Source organism: Mytilus californianus, unplaced genomic scaffold, assembly GCF_021869535.1.
Source record: "Mytilus californianus isolate M0D057914Y unplaced genomic scaffold, xbMytCali1.0.p SCAF_16, whole genome shotgun sequence".
In the NCBI taxonomy this organism is placed as follows: domain Eukaryota; kingdom Metazoa; phylum Mollusca; class Bivalvia; order Mytilida; family Mytilidae; genus Mytilus; species Mytilus californianus.
Genome location: NW_026262648.1, coordinates 2843393 through 2869971, shown reverse-complemented (window position 1 = coordinate 2869971; position 26579 = coordinate 2843393). Strand labels below are relative to the sequence as shown.

At 31.9% G+C, this 26579-nt stretch overlaps 1 protein-coding gene across 2 annotated transcripts in view; it reads right to left on the bottom strand.

Annotated features, from left to right (window-relative positions):
* Nucleotides 1-5341: 5341 nt before the first annotated feature.
* The window catches only part of LOC127726079 (E3 SUMO-protein ligase NSE2-like), a 46170-nt gene continuing 24932 nt past the window's right edge, over nt 5342-26579 (bottom strand). Inside the window, exons 2-7 of one of the 2 annotated variants that reach the window (XM_052233418.1) lie at nt 20660-20797; nt 19768-19874; nt 16023-16170; nt 12871-12885; nt 10797-10989; nt 5342-9670 (exon numbers count right to left, since the gene is read on the bottom strand). In XM_052233418.1, the coding sequence (XP_052089378.1) occupies nt 9553-9670; nt 10797-10989; nt 12871-12885; nt 16023-16170; nt 19768-19874; nt 20660-20789 (711 nt within the window). In that variant the 5' untranslated portion in view covers nt 20790-20797 and the 3' untranslated portion in view covers nt 5342-9552. The remainder of the gene's footprint in view (nt 9671-10796; nt 10990-12870; nt 12886-16022; nt 16171-19767; nt 19875-20659; nt 20798-26579) is intronic. The other variant, XM_052233419.1, reaches the window with a different exon arrangement.

Sequence of the window (26579 nt, the reverse complement as noted above, 5' to 3'; positions counted from 1 at the left end):
TTATGGTAAAGATCGTGTCCGCTCTATATCTTGAGAACCGTTATGATTTCAAAGTTTATACTTGACATGTATATAAACCAACACCAGAGGGTGTGTTATAATTTATGTACAACTTCCCAGGTCAAAGGTCAAGGTCAAAAACTTTGGTTTCAGTTGACAACCCCATGTCCAATGATAAAGATACATTTTTTTTACCACACATTAATCACAGAGGGGCCCACAGAGATGGCTCCTATCTCAATGATGTCTAGTTTTTCCTAAAAGTTTTTATTTATCTGTTATAGTTTTCAAAATACAGGCAAAAAACACAAAAACAAAAATTGGTAAATTTTAAATGAGTCAACTGAAGATTTCAGCCATGATGGCTTATTTGTAAGTCTTGTCTTGTTGATCATTTTTGCTTTTTAGCTCACCATTCCGAAGGAAATGTGAGCTTTTGCCATCACTTAGCGTCTGTCGTTTGAGGTCGTCGTCGTCCGTCTGGTGTAAACTATTTCAAACATCTTCTCCTCTGAAACTACTGAACCGATTTCAACCAAACTTAAGCTGAATGATGCTTAGGGTATCTAGAATAAAGTTTGTGTTTTATTTACTGTTTCATCAAATAACATGGCCGCCATGGCTAAAAATAGAACATAGGGGTATAATGTAGTTTTTGGCTTATATCTCAAAAACCAAAGCATTTAGAGCAAATCTGACAGAGGTCAAAGTGTTCATAAGGTGAAGTTCTATCAGCCCTAAAATTTTCAGTTGAATCTGATAACCCATTGTTGGGTTGCTGCCACTAAATTGGTAATTTTAAGGAAATTTTGCAGTTTTTGGTTATCTTGAATGTTATTAATGATAAAGATAAACTGTGAACAGCAAAAATGTTCAGCAAGGTAATTTCTACAAATAAGTTCGTATGATCAAAATTGTCAATTGACCCCTGAAGGAGTTATTGCCCTTTAAGGACAATTTTACACAATTTGTTTATAATGTTTTCTAACTTTCTCTGAAACTTTTGAACCAATTCCAACCAAACTTAAGCTGAATGATTCAAAGGGTATCTAGAACAAAGTTTGTGTTTTATTTTCTGTTTCGTAAAAAAACATGTCCGCCATGGCTAAAAATAGAACATAGGGGTAAAATGCAATTTTTGGCTTATATCTCAAAAACCAAAGCATTTAGAGCTAAACTGATGCGAGGTAAAAATGTTTATTAGGCCAAGCTCTGTCAGCCCTGAAATTTTCAGATGAATCTAACAACCCATTGTTGGATTGCTGGCACTTAATTGGTAATTTTAAGGAAATTTTGCAGATTTTGGTTATTATCTTGAATATTATTAATGATAAAGATAAACTGTAAACAAGCAAAAATGTTCAGCAAAGTAAGATCTACAAATAAGTTTTGTATGACCAAAATTGTCAATTGTCCCCTTAAGGAGTTATTGCCCTTTAAAATCAATTTTTCACAATTTGTTCATTTAGTTTGCTTACTTTAAAAAATCTTCTCCTTTGAAACTGCTGAATCAATTTCAGCCAAACTTGGGCTGAATGAGTTTCAGAGTATCTAGTATAAATTTTGTATTTTATTTTCTTGTACGTCAAGAAACATAGCCACTATGGCTAAAATGAAACATAGGGGTAAAATGCATTTCTTTGATTTTGAAGAAAATATGACAGATACAAAGAACATTTCAATGGAAGTTTTAAGCCATTCATTAATATATATTGAAAAGCAAAAATAATCATTGATGAAAGATTTAAGCAAAAAATTACAGGTGAGCGATTCAGGCTCTTGAGAACATCTTGTTAAAGTTTCTATCTATCCATTATAGTTTTCAATATAATAGGCAAACATGCAAAAAAATGGTAAAAATTGTTATTTAAGGGCAATAGCTTCAATCAATAAGGTCTCATCTGATGATTTTGATCATGTTGACATATTAGTAGATTTTGTCTTGCTGATCATTTTTCTATTTAAAGTTTCTATCTGTTATAGCTTTCAAGATAAAACGTGAAAAATCGTCATTAAAGGGCAAAAACTTCAATAAGTTCTCATCTGATGATTTCGATCATGTTGACTTATTCTTAGATTTTGTCATGGTGATCATTTTTTCTATTTAAAGTTTCTGTCATCTTTTATCATTTTTCGAGAAAACAGACAGAAATTAAAAAAAAAATCGGTAAAATTTTTCAATTAAGGGCAATAACTCTTATAAGAAGCTGTCCTTTAGTTTTGATGTCAATAGTCATTAGGTAGATCTCATAATTTTTAGCTCACCTGGCCCAAAGGGCAAATTGAGCTTTTCTCATCACTTGGCGTCCGTCGTCTGTCTTCCGTTGTCGTCCGTTAACTTTTACAAAAATCTTCTCCTCTGAAACTACTGGGCCAAATTTAACCAAACTTGGCCACAATCATCACTAGGGTATCTAGTTTATAATATGTGTCCAATGACCCCGCTTGCCAACCAAGATGGCCAACATGGCTAAAAATAGAACATAGGGGTAAAATGCAGTTTTTGGCTTATATCTCTGAAACTAAAGCATTGAGGGCAAATTTGACATGGGGGTAAAAATGTTCATCAGTTTAAGATCTATCTGCCCTGAAATTTTCAGACGACTCAGACAAGCCATTGTTGGGTTGCTGCCCCTGAATTAGTAATTTTAAGGAAATTTTGCAGTTTTTGGTTATTATCTTGAATATTATTATAGATAGAGATAAACTGTAAACAGCAATAATGTTCAGCAAAGTAAGATCTACAAATAAGTCAGCATGACCAATATTGTCAATTGACCCCATAAGGAGTTATTGCCCTTTAAAGTCAAATTTAACAATTATTCGTAAATTTTTGTAATCTTTTACAAAAATCTTCTCTCATGAAACAACTGAGACAAATTTAACCAAACTTGGCCACAATCATCACTAGGGTATCTAGTTTAAAAAATGTGTCCAACCAACATGTCAGACATGGCTTAGATAGAACTTAGGCAGAACATGCAGTTTTTGACTTATATCTCTGAAACTAAAGCAAATGTATAACGGTTGCATTATTTCATGCATCAATTGTAAATAAAAATATCAGGTGAGTGACACAGGCTCCTTGGAGCCTCTAGTTAACATTTTTGCCCTGTCAGATTTCTTCATCTAAAGCGATTTTGAAGATAATAGACAAAAATTGTTTTTTACCCCTATGTTCTATTTTTAGCCATGTTGGCCATGTTTGTTGACAGGCAGGGTCATTGGTCAAATTTTTTAAACTAGATACTACATTAATGATTGTGGCAAAGTTTGGCATAATTAGGCCCAGTAGTTTTAAAGGAGACAGACGATCTTTGTAAAAGTTAATGGATGACAACAGACACAAGTGATGTAAAAAGCTCACAATGGCTCTTCAGTAACTGTGAGTACTCTCAGATCTGTACTTTGTGTGTCTCATTGGCACTCATACCACATCTTCTTATATCTATTTGTGTCTTATATGTGTTTTTGTTAGTTGTTTTTTGTGCTTTGTATTGATCTTTCTTTTCATGAGTTTGCTCATTGTTGAAGGCCTACAGTTGTTAAATTATCGGCAGTCATTCGGTTGCTGGTGGAGAGTTGTCTCATTGGCAATCAAACCACATCTTGAAAATAAATAATCCTGATTGAACTATTGTCTATTCCTTGTTGAAAATCATACAGAGATCTCCGGTTTGGTTTGTTTTACTCAAGTTTTGGATATTGTCTCATGTTCGTCTCTCCCATCATAACTTGTATTATGAATAAGATTTGCTTAAGTTTAGGTGATTTCTTGCAGCCATTTCATATACAAAATTTACATGCACTTCTTTGACTGATGGCATGATTTTTTATCAACAGGTAAAGAACTTTTACCTTTCTTTCAGTTACTGAGCATTCTTTGATACAGTATGCACACTTTAGAACAGAAATGTAAGTTTATGTCACTATGATGACATTCACATGTTAAAATTAACATATTTTATCTAAAACAGCCACTTTACACATAGCTTACATGGCAAAATAAGAATGAAATTTAAAAATATAAAATATTGATACCAAATATACATTACAGAGAAATGACCTGTGTAGGGTTTTATTTCGTAGATTTGTAATACTTTTTAATTTTCAAGGGACGAAATAAATTGCCTAAACGTACATTTTACTTTTTTAAGATCCAAAAGACGTAATTAGAACAGATTTATCAGAAATGAATGCACTGAAATCCAGCTAAATATTTACAGTAAAATGAAAACATGCATCATTTTACCTGATTTATCCCCTTAGTCACAACCATGAAATTAGTCTGTAGTTACATCAGGAAATATAATTTTGACAACACGTCCCAAGGAAAATGGGACCAGGGTCAATTCAAACCAATCCTTTGGTAGCACTCCAGTTAGAAAATAAAATTAAAATTGAACCACAAAATGTTTAATCACCTTCTATTCATGGCTTTCTAATACATTAAGCAAACTGTTTGTGTCATACATGACAGCCTGGGGAGATCACTGTACATGTGCATATGTATGTAATCAGTATCTTCCATAGATTTAATTTTCAAAACTAAAAATGGTGAAAATAATTCCTTTTTTTGTGTATCCATAGCAACATTCTGCATTTATTTATCATAAAATATTGCAAAAAGGGGCATGAAAATGTCACATTTTCCCCCAAAATTTGGTTTAAACTAGAATTTCAATGCCTATGAGTGATACCTTTTCTGAAACTGTTCACATTAATCTACCAAATGATCAAATAAAAATTGGGTGTCTTTCGCCTCATTTTTTTTTTGTAAAATTTAATCACAAAGTTTGTGCGACAAAAAGATAGAAAAAAACAATGCAATAATTGCCGGACCGATGTCTGGCATAGATATGAAAATACGGACTGTCATACAGAAAACAGTCCATAATACATACATTACACAATCTTGATGTTTCTATAAACCCACTGTGAAGGCTATATTAATCTTCAGCTATCCAAAAATGAATTTTATTGCTCACTAGCTCTCATATTTGAAAAATCCACAGGGGCCAAAATGCGATACTACACACCTAACTGTGGAGTGCTACCTTTGGTAACAGAGGTGAAGAACAATAGTTTACCAGACTGGGATGCCAAGTGATAAATACTAAAGAAATGACTCAAACAGGAAAACCTTAAAATGACATCTACACTTCACAGAGCAATATAGCTATTATAGATGACCATAGGATATGATTTCTGTTCATTGTACATACATGCATTGAAAGACTATAGTTGCTTACATCCATGTCGTTTGGACTATGGTGGATAGTTGTCTCATTGGCATTCATACCACATCTTCTTATTTTTCTCAGACAAATACACAAACATATCAAGTTTAAAATTTATTTTTTAAATACAAACAATATTTACACAGTATAATGCTGATTGTCCTTCATCTTAAAATAACCGTCATCATTTAGATAGGAATAATTCCTTTCTATCTTAATCAAATGAAATTTCTGTAATCTATTTTTATTTATTCTCAAAATTCAGAAAGGCAACTTGATATAAATTTCTCACAAATATACTTACTTATAATTTCAATAGGACAAGGTAACAAGTATGTCTAAATACAGCAAATGTAAAAAAAACACAAATGATATAAATTCTGTGTGGTTTGAAAAATGTGATTTCTGCTTGAGAAATGATTGATTTGATTTTTGGTGTTTTAATGCCACTTTTAAGCACCGCTTTTGGGCTATTTCGTGGCGGACAGTTTTTATTGGTGGAGGAAGCCATAGTGCCCAGCGAAAACCACTGACCTTTGATAGGAAAAACTTGAAAAATGAAAATGACAAAATTAAACCGTATTTCATTAGACCATCCACTGATTACCATAAATGCTTGAAATACAAATAAACAATGTCCATAAGTGTATAGAAAGTCAAGTATACATGCATTCAAAATATTTCACTTTCAGCAATATTTGTAAAACATTTTTCTCTGTCCCTGCATGCAATTAATTAAGGTAACTGGTGTACTGAAGCATAATTTTTGTTGTATAGCGAGTGTTATAAAATTTTCAAACTATCAGCAAACTGGAAGTAGCTGCACGGCAGATGTAAACATTGCTTACAGGCTACAACTCAACATTATAAAGCTGTAAAGCAAATATAAAATCATTCCCTTTTATAGAAGCCAAGAAAACTTTGAAGAAAATTTTCTACCCAAGGTCATTCAGACAGACGAACAGGACAGTATGACAGTTGCGATGCAACCAAAAATTACAGAAATTTGTCCAACTGTGGGAACAATCAATTTTTGTAGAATATTTAACTTTAAGTGCATACCTTGATAAAGGCCTGCAACTTAGAAAATCAGAAAATTAGTTAAATACTCTAATAGATAGCAAAATTATCTCCCTTTGACCACTGACCCTTTCCTCATGCATTTGAACTATTATTTTATGTTTCTTTAATCACTCTGTAATGTTTATGTCATTTGTTATTAATGTTATGCTCTTAATGGGCCCTTTAATTTGGAAAAATAAAAATATTGTAAATTGTATTGTAAATATTGTAAATTACTTCTAAAAACAATAGCCGTTCCAACCTTTATCAAAATCAATTAACATACACATTTTCATGTTTTGACATCAAAGAACCAAATGATTTAAGCCAATAAAATACATTACATCTGACCACTTAAATTTCCAATTTTACATGCAGTGAAAGGAGCTGATATTTTTATCCAAATCAAAAAAAAAGAAAAAGCATTACGTCATTTAACCTTGATATTGTAGTACTAAATGCTGATTATAAAATCACTGTTATTTTATAGTAGTTATTGTGAACTCTTATCAAATCACTGTTATGTAGTAGTTATTGTGAACTCTTATAAAATCACTGTTATGTAGTAGTTATTGTGAACTCTTATCAAATCACTGTTATGTAGTAGTTATTGTGAACTCTTATAAAATCACTGTTATGTAGTAGTTATTGTGAACTCTATCTTGGAAAAGTGTGACAGCTAAACAGACAAATCTATTTTAATCGGTGTTTACACAGGCAGAGTATGAAAAAATGTCTGAAAATAAATTTTAACTTTTTTTTTTTAAATACCAGGTGTGCATCTTACAAAATTCTTACAGTTCTCATATATATTATGTATATAGAAGCCTTAGAAGATGCATCGTAATAATAGTTTTTCAAATGGTTTTTATTCTCCTAATTTGAGTCATTATGATCACTAATTGAAATTTGCATTTTGAAGAACAAATGTTTCTTCTACCCAATGATCACCATTTAATTTATCTTTATGCCTTAATATCTCCTTTTACATTACTACAGTAACCAATAGTAAAATAATCATCAAAAGTAGCGAGAAGGCAAAATAAGTGTTTGGGAATGTGCCTGTAGTACAAAATAACCCTTTAATTTTGGCAAGCTTCTACACCTCAAAGAAATAACTGGTTGTCATCTGGTGAAAATGGTGTTGGCCACAAGATTCTGTAGCAGTTCTTGATTTAGACATAAAAATTATCAAAACAGATCCAGCTAATTAGAAGGATAAGATGATGTTTCGTAAGCATATAATTTATACCTTTAAATTCTCAGTTTAAACAAGGTACTTTAAAAATTCAATAAAAAATCTATAATATTATTTTGTTTATTACGATTAGAAATTTTCATTCATTGAGGAACAAAAACCCAGATAACATTGAATTTTTTTAAGGGTTCCAAACTAACACTGTTTCTAAACAGTGTTTACCAGAAATTTTTCTTATTTTAGGGGGAGTCAGTAAACTGTGAACTGTCTTCTCTTTTTGCTACATTTTCATAAAATAAGATTATTAATGGGATTATAATTCACTTTCATAATTTGTTAAAGAAAAGAAGAAAAATTTACAAATAAGAAGTGAATTTTGAAAATAAATTTTTAATTACTTAGTTCTTTAGTTTTTATAACATTATATTCATCCATTGCTTTATAACAGATATGCATAACATACAAGATGTGCATTGCTATCTATAAAAAAAATAAATAAATGTGGATTGTGTCCAAATGTGGATTGTGTCCACATGTAGACACAGATGATGCCCCTGCTTGCATATCATATAGTTATGAAGGGACATAACTGAAGAACGGTAAATGTGACGCTACCCAATTTGAACTTGATCCGAGTTTTGTGGTAATAAGCATTGTGTGTAAGTCTCATAACATTTGGTTGAGGCTAACTCAAGAAGAGAACAGAAACGAAAAATTCAGCAATTTTTCTATTTGTAAACTCGAATAACTCTAGAACGGTTGTGTATAAGTTTTATAACATTTGGTTGAGACAAACTAAAGTAAGAGAACGGAAACGAAAAATTCAGCAATTTCTATGTTTATAAAGGATGGTAGAAGTGACACCACCAAATTTCGTACTTAATTTGTATTATGTAGTAAAAAGCATTGTGTATAAGTTTTATAACATTTGGTTGAGGCAAACTAAAGTTAGAGAACGGAAACAATATTTGTACCTGATCTTAGTTTTGTGGTAATGAGTTTTGTGTTTAGGTTTCATAATGTTTGGTTGGGGCAAACTTAAGTTACAGAATGGAAACTAAAGATTTTGCAATTTTTCGATTTATAAAGGGGCATAACTCAATAATGGTTAAAGTGACACTACCCAAATTCAACTTGATCTGTGTTTTATCAGTGGAAGGCCAAATTAAACATTGCATTGTATAAAGCATTGATTGTAGTTGATTTAACTATAATCATGGACAAAGGAAGATAACTCCAATTTTAAAAATTACTTGAATAATGACATTGATATTTTTGGAAAAAAAAAATGAAAAATTTAGCAATTTTCCCATTTGTAAAGGGGCATAACTCTAGAACAGTAAAAAGTGACGCCCCCAAAATTCAAACTTGATCTGTGTATTGTGGTAATAAGCATTGTGTATAAGTTTCATAACATTTGGATGAGGCAAACTTAAGTTAAGGAACGGAAACGAAAAATTAAGCAATTTTTCCATTTGTAAAGGGACATTACTCTAAAACAGTAAAAGTGACGCCACCCAAATTCAAACTTGACCTGTGTTTTGTGTTAATAAGCATTATGTATAAGTTTCATAACATTTGGTTGAGGCAAACTAAAGTTAGAGAACTGAAACCAATTTTGGGACGTACGGACGGACAGACGTACAGACGGACAAGGGTAAAACTTAATGCCCCCACCGCAACGGCGGGGGCAAAAAAAAAAATAGAAATATTGAATGATTTAATTAAAAATTTCTTCAAGACCTTCTCCAGAAAAAAACATTTAACATTAACATGATTAACAGAATTCATTATATCAACATATCAACATCTTCCCTGATTTTAGTTTTGTTACAATGTAAGAACAATGTATTTGGCTGTTAATTTATACACAAAACATGTAACCAACATGGTCTTTATCTTTTCCTAGTATGTCTGTTTTATCTCTATCTGCTCACAGGTAATTGTCATGTTCATTACAGTTTTATTACGGTTAGCTGTCTCCATCCATTCATCAGGTAACTTCATCATCATTACAAGCCAGGTTCTAAATTTTATGAATGTATTGATTTTTCAATTCTTTTTCTTATTATGTCTATTTTTCCTATCTATAAATTTTTTCAAATCTTTATCTTCAATCAAATCACTGAGTTCTATTGGTTTGTCATTTCCACAACCGCCCACAGGACATCTAAAAATACATAGCAAACACTAATTACTGTTTGGTAACCAACAGGACATATCTAAACATAAATTGTGAACACAGCATATACTAGACATCTAATCGTGCCCGTCCCAAGTCACGAGCCTGTAATTCAGTGGTAGCCGTTTTTTGCTGTATATCATATTTGTTTTTCTATTTATACTGTTTTGTATATAAATCAGGCTGTTAGTTTTCTCATTTGGATTGTTTTACATTTGTCATTTTATGGCCTTTTATAGCTTTCTATGCGGTATGGGTTTTGCTCATTGTTGAAGGCTGTAGTGACCTATAGTTGTTAACTTCTACGTCATTTGGTCTCTGATGGAGAGTTGTCTCATTGGCAATTATAGCACATCTTCTTATTTCTATATACACATGAAATATAGAATCTCAATACTTTTGGTTTATGATACATTTGTGTGATAGTAAAATCACTATCAAATACAAAAAGTACTAAATTATATATTCATTGGTTATTAGAATTCAGAAAAATTACTCAAAAATGAACAAACTTCTTTAGATTATGTAATGAGGGCAAATCACAACTGAATTCACAAACTTCATGATGTTATGATCTAAATTTTGTCATCATGAAAATAAATATGGTTACAAGCCAAGAAATAAGCAATGGATAATTCTGAAATCGTACATTCCTAACACATAACAGAATATTAATAAAATACAGTTAAAACTACTTCATTTTTCATTCTTTTTTGGGGGGTTAAATAATACAATGTAAATCTGCATGCCATTATTTGAAACTTCCATTACATGACTGACCATTTTCTACACTAGATGTGTGATGAAATACAACTTTCGAAAGCTTTTGTTTTTACCTAGACTAAGGTAAACAATTCTCACATTCATTAGGTCCTTTGTGGAATACTGTGGATTCATTTATTTTCGTGGATATTTGATTTGATGGTTTTGCAAAAGTCACTATGATGGGCCTATATAAAATATAAACTTTGTTGAACATTAAAATTTCATGGCTAACCAATACCCATAAAATAAACAAAAGTTGGTATTCCACAAATCATAATGAATCCACACTAGACTAATATAACATTATTTTAAAGACAGCACTTTTTCACACAAATTCTGATGGACCTACTTTGCTTTGCGTCCCTTTATTTTGATATAATGACTGATTCCCTCTTTATCATAGTGATGACCACAATAGGAGTTTTTGACAGGATTAATCATATCTTTGCCTGTATATGGACAGCGTGTGTTGACCTCTGGCTGTGTCATGGCAATATCCTCATCAATCTGAGTTGATGTGGCTGGACCAGCATAGGATCCTTCTGAAACAAAATATTGCAAACAATTGTAGTTTTATATACACTAATTATTGAAACAGTGAAGAAAAAAGAAATGTATAACCTAACATTTTTTATTATCATATTACTGAAAGTAATTGTTTATTAAAGTGTCAAAATCAAAGAGAAAATTCTAAGTCACAGTTTGACCCCTATAAAGGATTAAAAGGTACATTTATAAGTTGTAACGTTGCTGTTTTTAAAAAAAAACATTCATTTCTTTTAACGACCAAACTTTTAAAAAACAGAACAGAATTTTTTTAAGAGGTTAGAAAATATTTATTTCTTTTCTGTATTACAGGAAAACTTTACAGAAGGGACAAGTTTTTCATCATTAACATGATTAAGTCACAAAACTCTTATACATATGTACAGTTATTCATATGAATATATCGATGACAAACGGCTGTGGGTTTGTATGTGTAAACAGACAGTACCAAGGTGCTCGAACAAGGATCCAGAAATTTTTCACACAATTTCGGTCATTTTGAGATGAATTAAAAGTTGGTGCCTTTTTTTTAAATTGTCGATATCACACTAGATTCATAGCATCAAACAACTTGTATTGACTGTTCATTGCATTTACTTCGTGAAATTTCTTACCATTTTTTCTAAAAACGTTCAAGAACAGTTTTGGGAAGGCAATGGTTTAAAATTGAAATGATTTTAATGACTAAAATGGTTAATTTCTCAGACTTAAATAATGTTTCTTTCGATTTTGAAGTCAAAATGAAAACCGAAAGTTTTGCGACAATACTAAAGTACGAATAATTCTGGATTCATTTCCGGGATTCGTTTTGTTTATCAAATTGACAGGAAATCACCGGCTTTTTAATTTTATTACCTTTAAAAGTGTTTTAATATAACAGATAATAGTTGCACTCGTTTAATAAAGCATTAAATCATTTTGCATTTTACAATTAAATGTCTAATCTGCTGAAGACAACTTCACGCATGCATATTACATAATAAATAAAGCACATGTGTTACTCGTGAAAAATTACCTTATTCTACATAAATTAAATTAAGTTTTTAATTTTTAAATCAGAATTGATGATTGTCTTTGCTGAAAGTAATAAATAATGAATACAGTTGTCATGGAATTTTAATTTCTTTATAATATGTGTTCTGAGCTTGTGATCAATGTGTGTGAATTAAAAACACAGGTAAAAAGTGATTAGCGATCATTAGCCAATATTTCACAGAGGCATTAATATAGTTATTAGAAGGGCCCTCAGGATTATCAGACCTAACTGGAGTGGCAGTTTTATTATAGGAAAGGGATTATATGATCACAAGTGCAAAATGGTGATTAAGAAACCTGATCTCAATGAAATGACCGAAATTATTTCTATAAAATAATAAAAATTTGTCCTAAATCCCAATTTTTTGTTTAGGACAAATAATTTCAGTTTAGGTCATGACTGGCAAATATGACCATTTCCGGACCCTTGTGCTCGAAATCATATCAAACCACCATAAGTTTCTGAGATAAGAAGAATTGTAAAAAGTTGTAGATTTTATCATAGAAAGGTTTCTCAAATAAGGAGTTTAATTCAAAAATCAAACATGTCACTCAAAAATAAAATAAATTACTTAAATATCTACAAATATACATGTATTATTATCTTGCTGAGGCAAATTTTGCGTGTGAGGAATGAGTTCACATGATGTTGTGTAATGTCAACACAGGATTTCAATCATACAAAATTCTTCATCATAGACCTGAGATAAAGAATAGATCCATTATATATAATTAGACACCTGGTATTATCATTAGAATTTTCAACCATTGCAGAAAAAGTCTGAACCATCACAAAACAGAGTGAAGATAGACACACATTGATAAAATCAAACTGTACAAACCACAGAATACACAATCTGAAATAGGTAAGTAAATTATTATCATATTCTATATTTCTAATAGGATTGTATCAATTACACATTATGACAGTTAACCAGGGCTCACACTACTGGGGATCAAGGGCTAAAAAAGCCGCTTTGCCTTTTGTCACATGGCTTTTCTTGACCCCAAAAGTGATATCTAGTCACCCAGGTGTATGCAACAGTCGCTTTTGACGTTCGTAAATTTCCATTTTTTCAAGTTACTCTAATGTCAATTTTTCATTTATAAGGAAGAAAATTCATGGTTTCTGTAGATGGGTTGTATGTTATTTCAAAGGCACACATATTTATGCAAACAAATTGAGCATACATCCAAAGATTCTGGTTTGCATCCAAATAAATTTGTTCCTTCATGAAAACATAATTTTAATTGCCTTTCGTTAAATCTATACTAACCATGAATCAGAGCTTGACCAACAATGACCGAAATCTGTTTTCTTAAGGTAATAATTACAAGCATGCATGGCTCAGCTGACACAACAATTAATGATTCCAAAATTGAAAAATATGCATTCAACATATAAATTAAACATTGTTAAAAGACAGTTGGTTAGATTCACTAAATATTTCATGCAGTTGCATTGTTTCAATTAATTGATTAGAGTTTTTTAAATTTATTAAAGTTATCAATTTTTTTATTGAGAAACAATGCGTAGCATAAACAGATTAGTTTTCCTCCTTGACCTTTAATTGATAAATGATATCATCTTTTTCTTTAAATCTGCAACATATTTAGTTGGTAATTCCTGACAAGTGGAAAAATATAATTGTGTAACTATAAATGGCAATTTTAGACATAAACTGAGACAGCTGAATTGGTATTCTTAGCCATAAAATGAATTTGTAATTATGTACAAGAATGTATGATGAATAGGAGAGAGGCGAAAGATACCAAAGGGGCATTCAAACTCATAAGTTGAAAATAAACTGACAATGCCATGGTAAAAAAGAAAAAGACCAAAAGACAAACAACAGTATACAAAACACAACATAGAAAACTAAAGACTGAGCAACACGAACCCAACCAAAAACTGGGGGTGATCTCAAGTGCTCTGGAAGGGTAAGCAGATCCTGCCCCAAATGTGGCACCTGTATCTTCCCATTTCTATCCTATTCATTTATGTAATCAGAGCCGGACTGTCAGAGCTCACACTACTTCAGAATCATAGGGAGAACGATTAATTAATCAAAGTGCTTGTGAGCACTGAAGGGTAAAGATTGCTTTCATTTTGCAATTTTGTGAATTTTTAAATAAAACATTGAATTATTTTGCTAGGCAAGTTAAAAATTTGAGTTGGAGTTATCTTCCTTTGTTCATGATTGTACATTTGTAGTTGAACCTATTTTTTATAGCAGATTCATACACCATGCATTAATTCTGTAATTTTTCATAAAAAAATGTTTTCTTCACAAGTATGGTAAAATTCAAATACACGTCATATTGCATTTAAAATATCAAAGTATAACATATCATCAATAAATTGCATGACTTTGACTGGATAAAATCTAAATAATGATCACTTCACTGCACTATTTTGTTTGAACTATCAAAGGTAGTGATCAACCTTGGATGATATAGATATCAAGTCAGTACCATAGGGTTTTGATTGCATTTCATGCAATCTTTACCCCAAAATTGCTTATTAATTGAAAGTAGATGGACCATAACTAAGTGGTCCAGCAAGGATTTCAAAAGGGCAGGGAGTCAATCATGAAAAGGGCACTTTAGCACACTGATTGTCTTATGTAAAAAGCAGGGGTTTCAGCTAGGAGTTTGAGGGCATAAGTCACTTTTACGCGAGATGAAAATCAACCTTATTTTTGGGAACAGTGAGGGACCAAGGACGTATATAACTAGCTATACATATGCCCAAGTCCTTCAAGGACCAGTATCTTTGAAGGCCTTAGGCATGCTACAAATGTAGGCAGTCATGGCATGATTTGACTGGTGTGATGCTTAAATATGAAGATTAGAACAAGGATCTGGAAATCTAGTTCACAAATTCAGTTATTTGCAGGGGGACATCCTGATCAACAAAAGTTGGGTTCCTCTTTCTTAATAAATTGCTTCGCCGAGCACAGCTGGATACGACCGCAGAGGTCCAACCCTGAACAGTTGGGGCAAAAATGGACACAATATTCGCGCTTGATACAGGTCTGAATTTGGATTGTAATTAAATATTTGACACATAATAGGTTTCTGACACAGAAAAACTGTAGTCAAAGAACTTAGAATTGGTTTTATATGATTTGAATTTATATTCAATTTTTTCGCTTTTGTGCAATACACTATGCTGTTGCGAATTGACCCCCCCCCCCCCCCCCCCCCCCCCAAAAAAATATTTGAAGAAATTTTCTTTTTAATTTCTGAAATCTGAAATGAGAAGAAATTGTCCCCCCTCACAATTTCTTTCCCCCCCCCCCCCCCTAAAAAAAAAATTTGAAGAAATTTTCTTTTCAATTTCTGAAATCTGAAATGAGAAAAAATTGTCCCCCCTCACAATTCACAATTTCTTTTTTCCCCCCCCAAAAAAAAAATTTGAAGAAATTTTCTTTTTAATTTCTGAAATCTGAAATGAGAAGAAATTGTCCCCCCTCACAATTCACAATTTCTTTTTCCCCCCCCCAAAAAAAAAAATTTGAAGAAATTTTCTTTTTAATTTCTGAAATCTGAAATGAGAAGAAATTGTCCCCCCTCACAATTTCTTCCCCCCCCCCCCCTGAGGGTCATAAACTTGTCAGAAATATGAAGACAGGTAGCATTATAGTATTTTCATCAAAATATAACGACAATAAAGGTATGGACTTACAAAAAAAGGGCAGGGAGTCTTAAAAAGGGCACAGGGCATCATTCGGGAAAGTGCATTGATTTTAGAAAAGAGTTCATCAAAGATGGCACAGGACATTCCAAAACCAACAGCAAGTACAATACTAACACTTGGATTTTTTTGTACTCATCAATGTAGTTAATCACTTACATCAAAAAGGATGATAGTTAGCTATAATTTCAAATATTTTGTTAAATTTGATACAATTATGATTTAGAATAAAATGCATTACTGGTATATTTCTTGCTTAAACTAGCAATAGTCTATTTCTAATCAAACCATTACCTGGCTGTTGCATTTCATTAACTTTGTCAATAAGATCCACATATTTCTCATGCTGTGTCAGTTCTGCATCCTTGTTTGCTTGCTTAAGTTCCAACAATTTATTATCTAATTCTTTCTCCAAATCCAAGGGTTCGTTTTTCTTTGTTGCCTGAAAATAAATATGTACCAGTAAATTATTATCAAATTATTTTAAACCTATGCCCCATTGTAAACGCTTTAATACAATGAAAATTTAGATTTGAACAAACCTTGTACTATATTGACAGGTACCTTATAATTGTCAGGGATCACCATGACCTATTTAAGCACCGCCATGCTTAAATTCCTAGCACCACGCTAAAATTCAAAGCACCACGCTCATTTTATTGTCCGCCACACTTGCAAATTCAATAGATTGAAATATTTAAATTCCGGGTATCCCTAATCCAATTATCATACATGTTCCTCATTATCATGTCAGTAGCAATTAAGAAATCTAATTAGTGTTTAATGGTGTGAATACCCGTACATTGACAGCTGATTGCATTGTTTATATTGTCTAACGTGGTTGAACAAGGTAACATTCAATGAACGATCAGTTTCGTCAAATTGAAATGTAAAAATTGTTTGCAAACTTTTCTTTAAATACAAATGCTTGACTGTACCTTAAATGGAATGCATATATATATCCAAACTAAATTAATAAAAGCAGTATAATCCAGAAATCAAATGAATTCCCTGACCACAGGTTTTTATAAAAAAAAAATATTAAAAATCATTATTAAAGGGTAATAATGAGTTGACTGAAAATTTCGGCCATTTTGGTTTATTTTTGTAAATCTCGTCTTGCTGATCATGTTTGCTATTTAAAGTTTCTGTCTATCTATTTTAGTTTTCAAGCAATTAAGCAAAAAGAAAATCATGGTAAAATTTGTCATTTAATGGAAAGTAGGTATATCTAAACATTCTGAAAATTTAGGATCCAGTTAGATTTTTCATTATCTATAGCAGTTTTCAAAATAATAAACAAAACTTGCTATTTTCACTATGTTCTATTTTAAGCCAGCATTTTAAACTAGATAACCCAATGAAAATTGTAGCAAAGCTTGGTTCCAATTTTGCACAATAGTTTCAGAGATCACTGATCCATGAAATGGGGTTGAGGACATGTGAACCTAACCTCATGGATATGTAGACGTTGCAAGGAACCCATAAACCAAATATAGTTACTCCATTACTCATAATAAGTGTCAGAGTATGTCACTGGACAAAAATCTTTAATTCTTTTTTAAGCAGTCACTGAACCATGAAATTCAAATGAGGTCACGGACAATGGACATATATGACAGATGGAAATTTGTAACATAAGATATCTGTATACAAGGTATGAATCATCCATTTCTTCTACCTTCTGAAATATAAAGCTTAATACAAATAGTTTATGTTGTTGCTGATTGACAATTGTAATCATCCTGCGACTTTCGTCACAGGCGAGACAAAAATGATTTTTTGTGTTTTCATATTTCAAATTTTTAACTGAAATAACTCTAACAGTAAGTTGGGAAGGTATATTTCTTTGCACATTTCTATAGTAGAATAAAATAAAATTGAGAATGGAAATAGGGAATGTGTCAAAGAGACAACAACCCGACCAAAGAGCAGAAAACATGTATAACTCTAACAGCAAGTTGGGAAGGTATATTTTCTTTGCACATTTCTATAGTAAAATAAAATAAAATGGAAAATGGAAATGGGGAAGGTGTCAAAGAGACAACAACCCGACCAAACTGCAGAAAACATGTATATCAAAATTGAATCAGTATCAAAATCTTAAGAATAAACAAAGAGAAATTTTTTGTAAGCCTTTAACTGAATACACTTAAACTTTTATAAGGTCTGGTACACTGGTAAAACTTCCATTTTCACCAGATACACCGCGTCTAGTAAAATTTCCAAATTTTTTAAACCCTTAAAGGAGAGCCAATAAGGATAAGTCATTCAAGTTTGATCCTGAAAGGCCTGCAGGATCCAGGAGAAGAATTAAAAAGAAAAATTATTTGAAAGTGTTTAATTCTGAGTAGAGATGATAATAAACGGTTATCACAGAGATATGTCTCGCCTTTTAGTAATTTTGATAATGCAAATGTTGAAATTAAAATAGCAATACTTTGACATGTAAGTTATGTAAATATGCAAAGTCAATGAACCATGACTGAAGGTACATGGCTAAACAATCTCCATGGAATGAGATGTACCAATGCTAATACAATTGCATACCAAATACCATTGACTTATTATAAGTCGTTCCCTTTAAACAAACCTAAACACAAACATTAACTTGTAAACTATGTAAAGGTTCAAAGTCATTGAACCATGATCAGGGGTGGGGATATATAATCTCCATGGAAACAATACTTGCAAATGCCAATACATTTGCATACCAAATATCATTGACTTAATATTAGCAGTTCATCTTAAACTGATGTAATCACAAACTAATACATGTAAACTAAGCAAAAGTTTCAAAGTCAATAGACCATGACTGAGGGGGCGGGGCCAAATATTCTCCATGGAAATGAGATGTGCTAATGCTTATTCAACTGAACACCAATTAACATTGGCCTACCACTAATGCTTCCCCTTGAACTGACCTAATCACAAACTAATACATGTTAACTTAGCAAAATTTTCAAAGTATATAGACCATGACTAAGGGGGCAGAGCCAAATAATCTCCATGGAAATGAGATATGCCAATGCTTATACAACTGCATACCAAATATCATTGACCTACCACTAGTGGTTCCCCATAAAATGACCTAATCACAAACTAATACACTATGAAAAGTTTCAAAGTCAATAGACCTTGACTGAGGGGGCAGGGCCAAATAATCTCCATGGTAATGAGATGTGCCAATGCTAATACAACTGCATACCAAATATCATTGACCTACAACTAGTGGTTCACCATGAACTAGACCTAATCACAAACTAATACATTGTTGACGCCGCTGCCACCGCCGCCGGAAACAGCATACCTATGTCTCGCTTTTTGACTCCGTCAAGGCAAACAAAAATGGAACACACGGGTTCTTCAGACAAATCTAACTTCAAAGTTTACAATCAAAGTGCTTGTGAACACTGAAGGGTAAAGACTGCATTCATTTTGCATTGGGAACTTAACATCAAACATTGCAATGTATAAATCATTGGAAGGCAATTCTGTGAATTGGTTCATCTATAACTATGGACAAAGGAAGATAACTCCAATTTTTAAATATTACATTAACAATGACATCATTGACATTTTTAGAAGAGATACTAGATTTATGCACCATGCACAATATATCATATGTATTTTCTTGATAAGTATGGTTATACACATACACATCATTCTGTAACTTGAATATTTGAGTATATCTTTTATTGATTTAGTTCTTGAAATGTTCATGATAGATGTAAAGAATGTTGTATTCAATGCACAATATTTTGTTTATCTCAAAAGTGGTGATAAAGTTTGGAATATTGATAACTATCAAGTCAGCCACATAAGGCTTTTGATTGCATGAATGCAATCTTACCCCAATAAAAATTGCCTGATATGGAAGAAGAATAGGTAGTACAAATGTATCGGGAATAGCTATGACAAGCTTTCAGGACCAAGGGGAATGAACATTGTGTTGTCAGATTTAGTGTTGTTCAAAAGCAGACAGGGATAATTATACTCTCACTATTCCTCATTCTAGGGAATATAACTCAGCACATACAGTAGATTTGACACATTCAACAGCTTCCATAAATTGCTGAAGATCTCTTTCCATTCTAACATAGTCTTTCATCACAGATCTCAGCTCATCTATTTGTTTCTCATTGTCTGGAAAATAATAAAATGGGTGCTAAAATTTATCATTTAATTAAAAAAAGTAATAAACAAGGGGAGGTTTCACCACAATTATAACTGGCTTAACCCCAATAAGGGCTGTTAGGACCATGTGTTGATTGTTGTTGTCATTGTTTGCACATCCTATTTCATGGAAAAAGTTTCTGGAGTAAAGGGTATAGAATATTTGTTCCAACAGAACAAGATATTATAGTATTGTTTATAACTAAGTTTCAAGTTCTGTTAGGAAGAAGAAATATATGTTGACAAAGGGACCAAAGGATGAAAATTGCAATTTTATTTTCAAATGTCATGATTATGCTTCAACCAAAACAATGACACCACTGCAAAATTATATTTGTCAGTGCAAACTTTTGTCTTTGTTGTAAACATTCATGACATTACAGATGTGTCAGGTGACCTACATGTATCAAATACAGCTGTGTCGGGCATACTGTCAAATACAGCTGTGTCAGGTATATTGTCAAAATTGAATCATGTTAAGATAGAAAGTTTTGTTGGCATTATAAAGTGTCTAGTTTTCATGAAAGGATTGTCTGAAATATACAGTAACAGCTCTATTTCCTTGCCTGGCTTGGGCTATACTTTTTGTCCTTTTTGGTCTATTAGCTCTTCACTTTATTTAAATAAGTTTTGGATTTTCAAATATTTTGGCATTTATTGTAGAAATGCGTATCTGGTGAAGAAAAATTGGTACCGTTAATGTTATATATCAGTAAATATATTTAGTGTTGGATTATAACAGCTCTGACAGTTACCTTTGTCATGTTCAACAAAGTCCATACCAACATCTAGAGTTGTTTCCATACCAACTTTGATGTATTCTTCAACAGTCTTCATAGACTTCATAGCCTGATCAACAACACCAAAGTGTGTTCTGGACGACATCTTTAAACCTGGAAAGATATTGAAACTGCCAACGTTAATTACACTGTATATTAAAGGTACCATATTCTTACTGTTTTTAAAACCTACAATCTTGACAATGTACAATGGCATAAATGATGTATTATTAGTTATATCTTTTGTTCGTTACATAATCATTTGTTTTCTGAACAAACTATAAATGAATAGCATTCTGAATATGATAAAAATACATTTGTACACAAGGGCCAAGAAACAGACATATTTGCCAAACATGGCCGAAACTGAAAGGCCAAACCATATTGCCAAATCTGTCAGAAATGGCAGATTGGGATTTAGGTCCAATTTTTTTTACAGTTACAGAAATAATTTCGGTCATTTCATTGGGATGCCAATTTGACCTTATTTTTGTTTAGAAATGCTTTTCCAGTTATCAAACTTCCACTTGAGTATAGTATGATAATTCTAAGGGCCCTCTCAATAATCATATGAATGCCTCTGGGAGATATTGATTAATGATTTGCTAATCCTTTTTTTACCTGAGTTTTTTCGCACCTGACAGAAGTGATCAACCTCAGAACTACATGAACTAATCATGCCAATATTATAAAGAAATTCTATTCCATTGACCATGACAAATCATTATTACTTATTATAATAATTATTTAATAAAGACAATCGCCAATTCTGATTTAAAAGTTAAAACTTTTATTAATTTACGCAAAAAACGATAATTTTTCAAGAGTCAAACATTACTTACTATGTAATAAGCATGCATCAGGAATATTGTCTTCTCCAGATTAGACACTAAGTCGTAAAATGTAAAATGATTGCATGCTCAATTAAACGAGTGAAACCATTAAAAGCATGATAAGTTATATTCAGTTATAAGCATGATAAGTTATATTCAACACTTTAACAGGCAGTCAGGGGTACTACTTGTACAAGTTATTTTTATTTACTTGAAGAAGAAAATATTAATATACTTATATAAGTAAGTTTGTAAGATACTTATGCAAGTGTATTTTATTTTTTTGTATAGGTTAATTATTTAAAAGGCTTAGTTATGTCCCTTAGGCATTCAGATTTTTTTACTAAAAAAGTAAAAAAGTCATACTACATGTATCTTCTTTTCTTGAATTTCCCAGGACTTCTTTGCTCTAATAGAATTTTTAATTGTCTGTCCTTTGCAGATGTCTTTACTAATCATTTAAGTGTAATTTCATGGACAATGATAATCTCATTTGTCTGTTATCTTGAAAACACTGCTGATTTACAAGGCAATTTTTGAAGGCCTTGTGCAATTACTTAAGATCTTTGCGCAATTAGTTCCTTTGTTGAATTAATGCAGCCTTCACGATAAACTTTTTGAGTCCACAACCCTGAAGCTCCATTTTTGTAAAATTTTAGTTGGATTCTGTTGGCTTGTAGAGAAAAAAAAAGAAAAATTTAGCAATTTTTCCATTTGTAAAGGGGCAAAACTCTAGAACATTAAAAGTGATGCCCCCAAAACCTAAACTTGATCTGTGTATTGTGGTAATAAGCATTGTGTATGAGTTTCATAACATTTGGATGAGGCAAACTTAAGTTAGAGAACGAAAATGAAAAATTTTGCAATTTTTCCATTTATAAAGGGGCATAACTCTAGAACGGTTAAAGTGACGTCACCAAAATTCTAACTTGATCTGTATTTTGTGGTAATAAACATTATGTATAAGTTTGATAACATTTGGTTGAGGCAAACTTAAGTTAGAGAACGGAAACCAATTTTGGGACGTACGGACGGACATACAGACGGACAAGGGTAAAACTTAATGCTCCCTCCGCTTTGGCGGAGGCATAATTAACAAGCCTGAAAGCAATTTTACAAGCCTGGGCCGTAGGACTTGAGGTTAAGCCTGAAGACTGTTAATGAGATGAAATATTGAACTCTATTCAAAAATTAAGAGCTAACAAGAGAAAAATTGTTTAAGCCCAAAACTTGAGAATTTTGGGGATTGTAAAAAAAAAAAATACTTAACAAGTAAATTTTTTTGAGAAAATTAAAGGGAGATTATTCAAACCTTATCAGAAAATATGGATATAACATATTTACTTATATAAGTATATTATTATTTACTTCTTCAAATAAATAAAAATAACTTGTATAAGTAGTACCCCTGACTGACAGGTAACAAAATAAAAAATATGATGATTTCCTCTCATTTGATAAACAAAATGAATCCTGTAAATCACATGCACTCGTAAATTACCTTGAAACTTCCGATTTTTTTTTCTACTTCAAAATGGAAAAGCAGAGTTAGCAATTCTTGAAATATTTACTATTTTACATTAAAATCATTTCAATTTCAAACTTTTGCTTCCATAAATCATTCCTTAATGTTATGAGAGAAACTGTAAGAAACTTCATGAAGTAAAAGCGGTGAAACCATCAAAAAAAGTTTGTTGATGCCATGAATCTATGAATTATTTTGACAGTTTGAATAAAATGCTCTGCTGGGTGCAGCTTGATACGACCGCAGAGGATGAACCCTGAACAGTTGGGGCAAGTATGGACACAACATTCAAGCTCGATACAGCACTGAATTTGGATTGTGATTAAATATTTGACACAGCATAGGTTTCTGACACAGAATGAATGTGGTCTAAGAACTTATAAATTTTTAATTTACCTATTCAAACCATATCATTATTATTTGCTTTTATATATAAATCAGAAATAGCCAATACTTAACAAGTAAATTTTTTTGAGAAAATTAAAGGGAGATTATTCAAACCTTATCAGAAAATATGGATATAACATATTTACTTATATAAGTATATTATTATTTACTTCTTCAAATAAATAAAAATAACTTGTATAAGTAGTACCCCTGACTGACAGGTAACAAAATAAAAAATATGATGATTTCCTCTCATTTGATAAACAAAATGAATCCTGTAAATCACATGCACTCGTAAATTACCTTGAAACTTCCGATTTTTTTTTCTACTTCAAAATGGAAAAGCAGAGTTAGCAATTCTTGAAATATTTACTATTTTACATTAAAATCATTTCAATTTCAAACTTTTGCTTCCATAAATCATTCCTTAATGTTATGAGAGAAACTGTAAGAAACTTCATGAAGTAAAAGCGGTGAAACCATCAAAAAAAGTTTGTTGATGCCATGAATCTATGAATTATTTTGACAGTTTGAATAAAATGCTCTGCTGGGTGCAGCTTGATACGACCGCAGAGGATGAACCCTGAACAGTTGGGGCAAGTATGGACACAACATTCAAGCTCGATACAGCACTGAATTTGGATTGTGATTAAATATTTGACACAGCATAGGTTTCTGACACAGAATGAATGTGGTCTAAGAACTTATAAATTTTTAATTTACCTATTCAAACCATATCATTATTATTTGCTTTTATATATAAATCAGAAATAGCCAATTTAAAATGGAAAATTTTAAAGAAAAAAAAAGGAAAAAAAAATCCCCCCCAAATTTTTTGAACCCCTTTATGATTCATCACCCCCAAACTCAATCCCAGCCTTACCTTTGAGGTATGGTACCTTGCAGTACAATTTCAGAGAGATCCATACACTTGAACACTAAGTTATTGTCTGGAAACTAGAAAAATGCTTGTTTTTTGGCCCCATATTCCTAAACAATTAGGGCAATTACCTCCAAACTCAAACCCAGTTTTCCCTTTGAGATATGGAACCTTGTAGTACAATTTCATAAAGATCCATTCACTTACACACAAGTTATTGTCCTGAAACTAGAAAAATGCTTGTTTTTGCCCCTTTTTAGGCCCCTAATTCCTAAAATTTTGAGGCAATTACCCCCAAAATCAATCCCAGCCTTCCCTTTGTGGTATGGTACCTTGCAGTATAATTTCAGAGAGATCCATACACTTGAACACAAGTTATTGTCTGGAAACTAGAAAAATGCTTATTTTTGGCCCCTTATTTTTAAACGTTTTGCGCAATTACCCACAAACTCAATTCCAGCTTTCCCTTTGTGATATGGAACCTTGTAGTACAATTTCAGAAAGATCCATACACTTACACACAAGTTATTGTCATGAAACTAGAAAAATGCTTGTTTTTTGCCCTTTTTTTGGCCCCTAATTCCTAAAATTTTGAGGCAATTACCCCCAAAATCAATCCAAACATTCCCTTTGTGATATGGAACCTTGTGGTACAATGTCAGAGAGATCCATACACTAACACACAAGTTATGTCTGGAAGTTACAAATAATGCTTATTTTTGGCCCCTAATTCCTTAACTGTTGGTACCATAAAACCCAAAATCAATCCAAACCTTCCTTTTGTGGTATTGAACCTTATGGTAAAATTTCATAGAGATCCATTCACTTAAACTTAAGTTAGAGTGCGAAAACCAATGTGTCTTTGGACGATGACGACGACGACGCCAACGTCATACCAATATACGACCACAAAATTGGTATAAAAAAGGACCCAAACTTTTTAGTCATTTCAAAATGACTGAAATTGTATGAAAAAATTTACATGATTTACGGATCCTTGTTTGTACACCTAAACAAATAATTGCAAAGCTTCAAGTACATGAAATAAATAAATATACATTAGTGTTGGGAATTGCCAATTGGCTGAAAAAAAATATTATAGATTAATTAGAATAATTGGATAGCAAGCTTGCAGCTGCTTGCTCAGATTCAATTTTCGATTATAATAATTATCCATTTTGTTTGCAAATAATGTAGGAATTTAGTAACACATTTTTATTTATGTAATACTTGTGTATACATTTTAAATATATAGCATAGAATTGAAGTAAAATTATACTTAAACATACAGATGCATAAATACAGAGTATTGTAGTTTGTACACAAAAACATGGATATTTTACTGGTAATTTAACATGTTTGAGGCATTCCTTACATTTACAGGAAGAAAAATAAATGCCCATCAAAATCCAATAAAACTAGAGGCTCTAAAGAGCCTTTGTCACTCACTTTGGTCTATGTGCATATAATGGCATATTCAACAAAGGACACTCTCCAATATTGTAGATGAGAATAGAATTCATGACAAAAATCTCAGTTTTGTTGATCTTGTATTGCTGATCATTTACCATGTTTACCTGTAGCCTGTTTAGTTTCTCTCTATCTTCTTTAGTTTCTGCTCAAAACACAAAAGAGGGTAAACAAAATCCTTATTTAAGGACAATCACTCCTATAAAGAGCGACAGTGTACTAATTATATCGGCAAAATTGGACTTGTTAGTAGATCCTGGCTTTCTGATAGTTTTTTTGATTTAAAGTGTCTATTTAACTCTTATAATTTTTAACATATGAGGCAAAAACTAAAAGAAAAGGTAAAAATCGTCATTAAAGGGCAATAACTCCAATAAGGAGTCGTCAGACAATTTCCACCATATTGTTTAGATTGTAGATCTTGTCTTCCTGATCATTTTTCCTGATTTGAGTTTCTATATTTCTATTATAATTTCAAGAAATAAGGCAAAAACGCAAAAAAATTGGTAAAAATCTTCATCAAAGGGCAATAACTCTAATAAGGAGTCAATTGATGATTTCAACCATGCAAAATTATTTTTAAAACTTGTCTTGCTGATAATTTTTGCAATATAAAGTTTCTCTCTATCTATTATAGTTTTCAAGATAATCATGATAATAGGCAATAAATTGCTTCGCCGAGCGCAACTGGATACGACCGCAGAGGTCCAACCCTGAACAGTTAGGGCAAAAATGGACGCAATATTCGCGCTTGATACAGGTCTGAATTTGGATTGTAATTAAATATTTGACACATAAAAG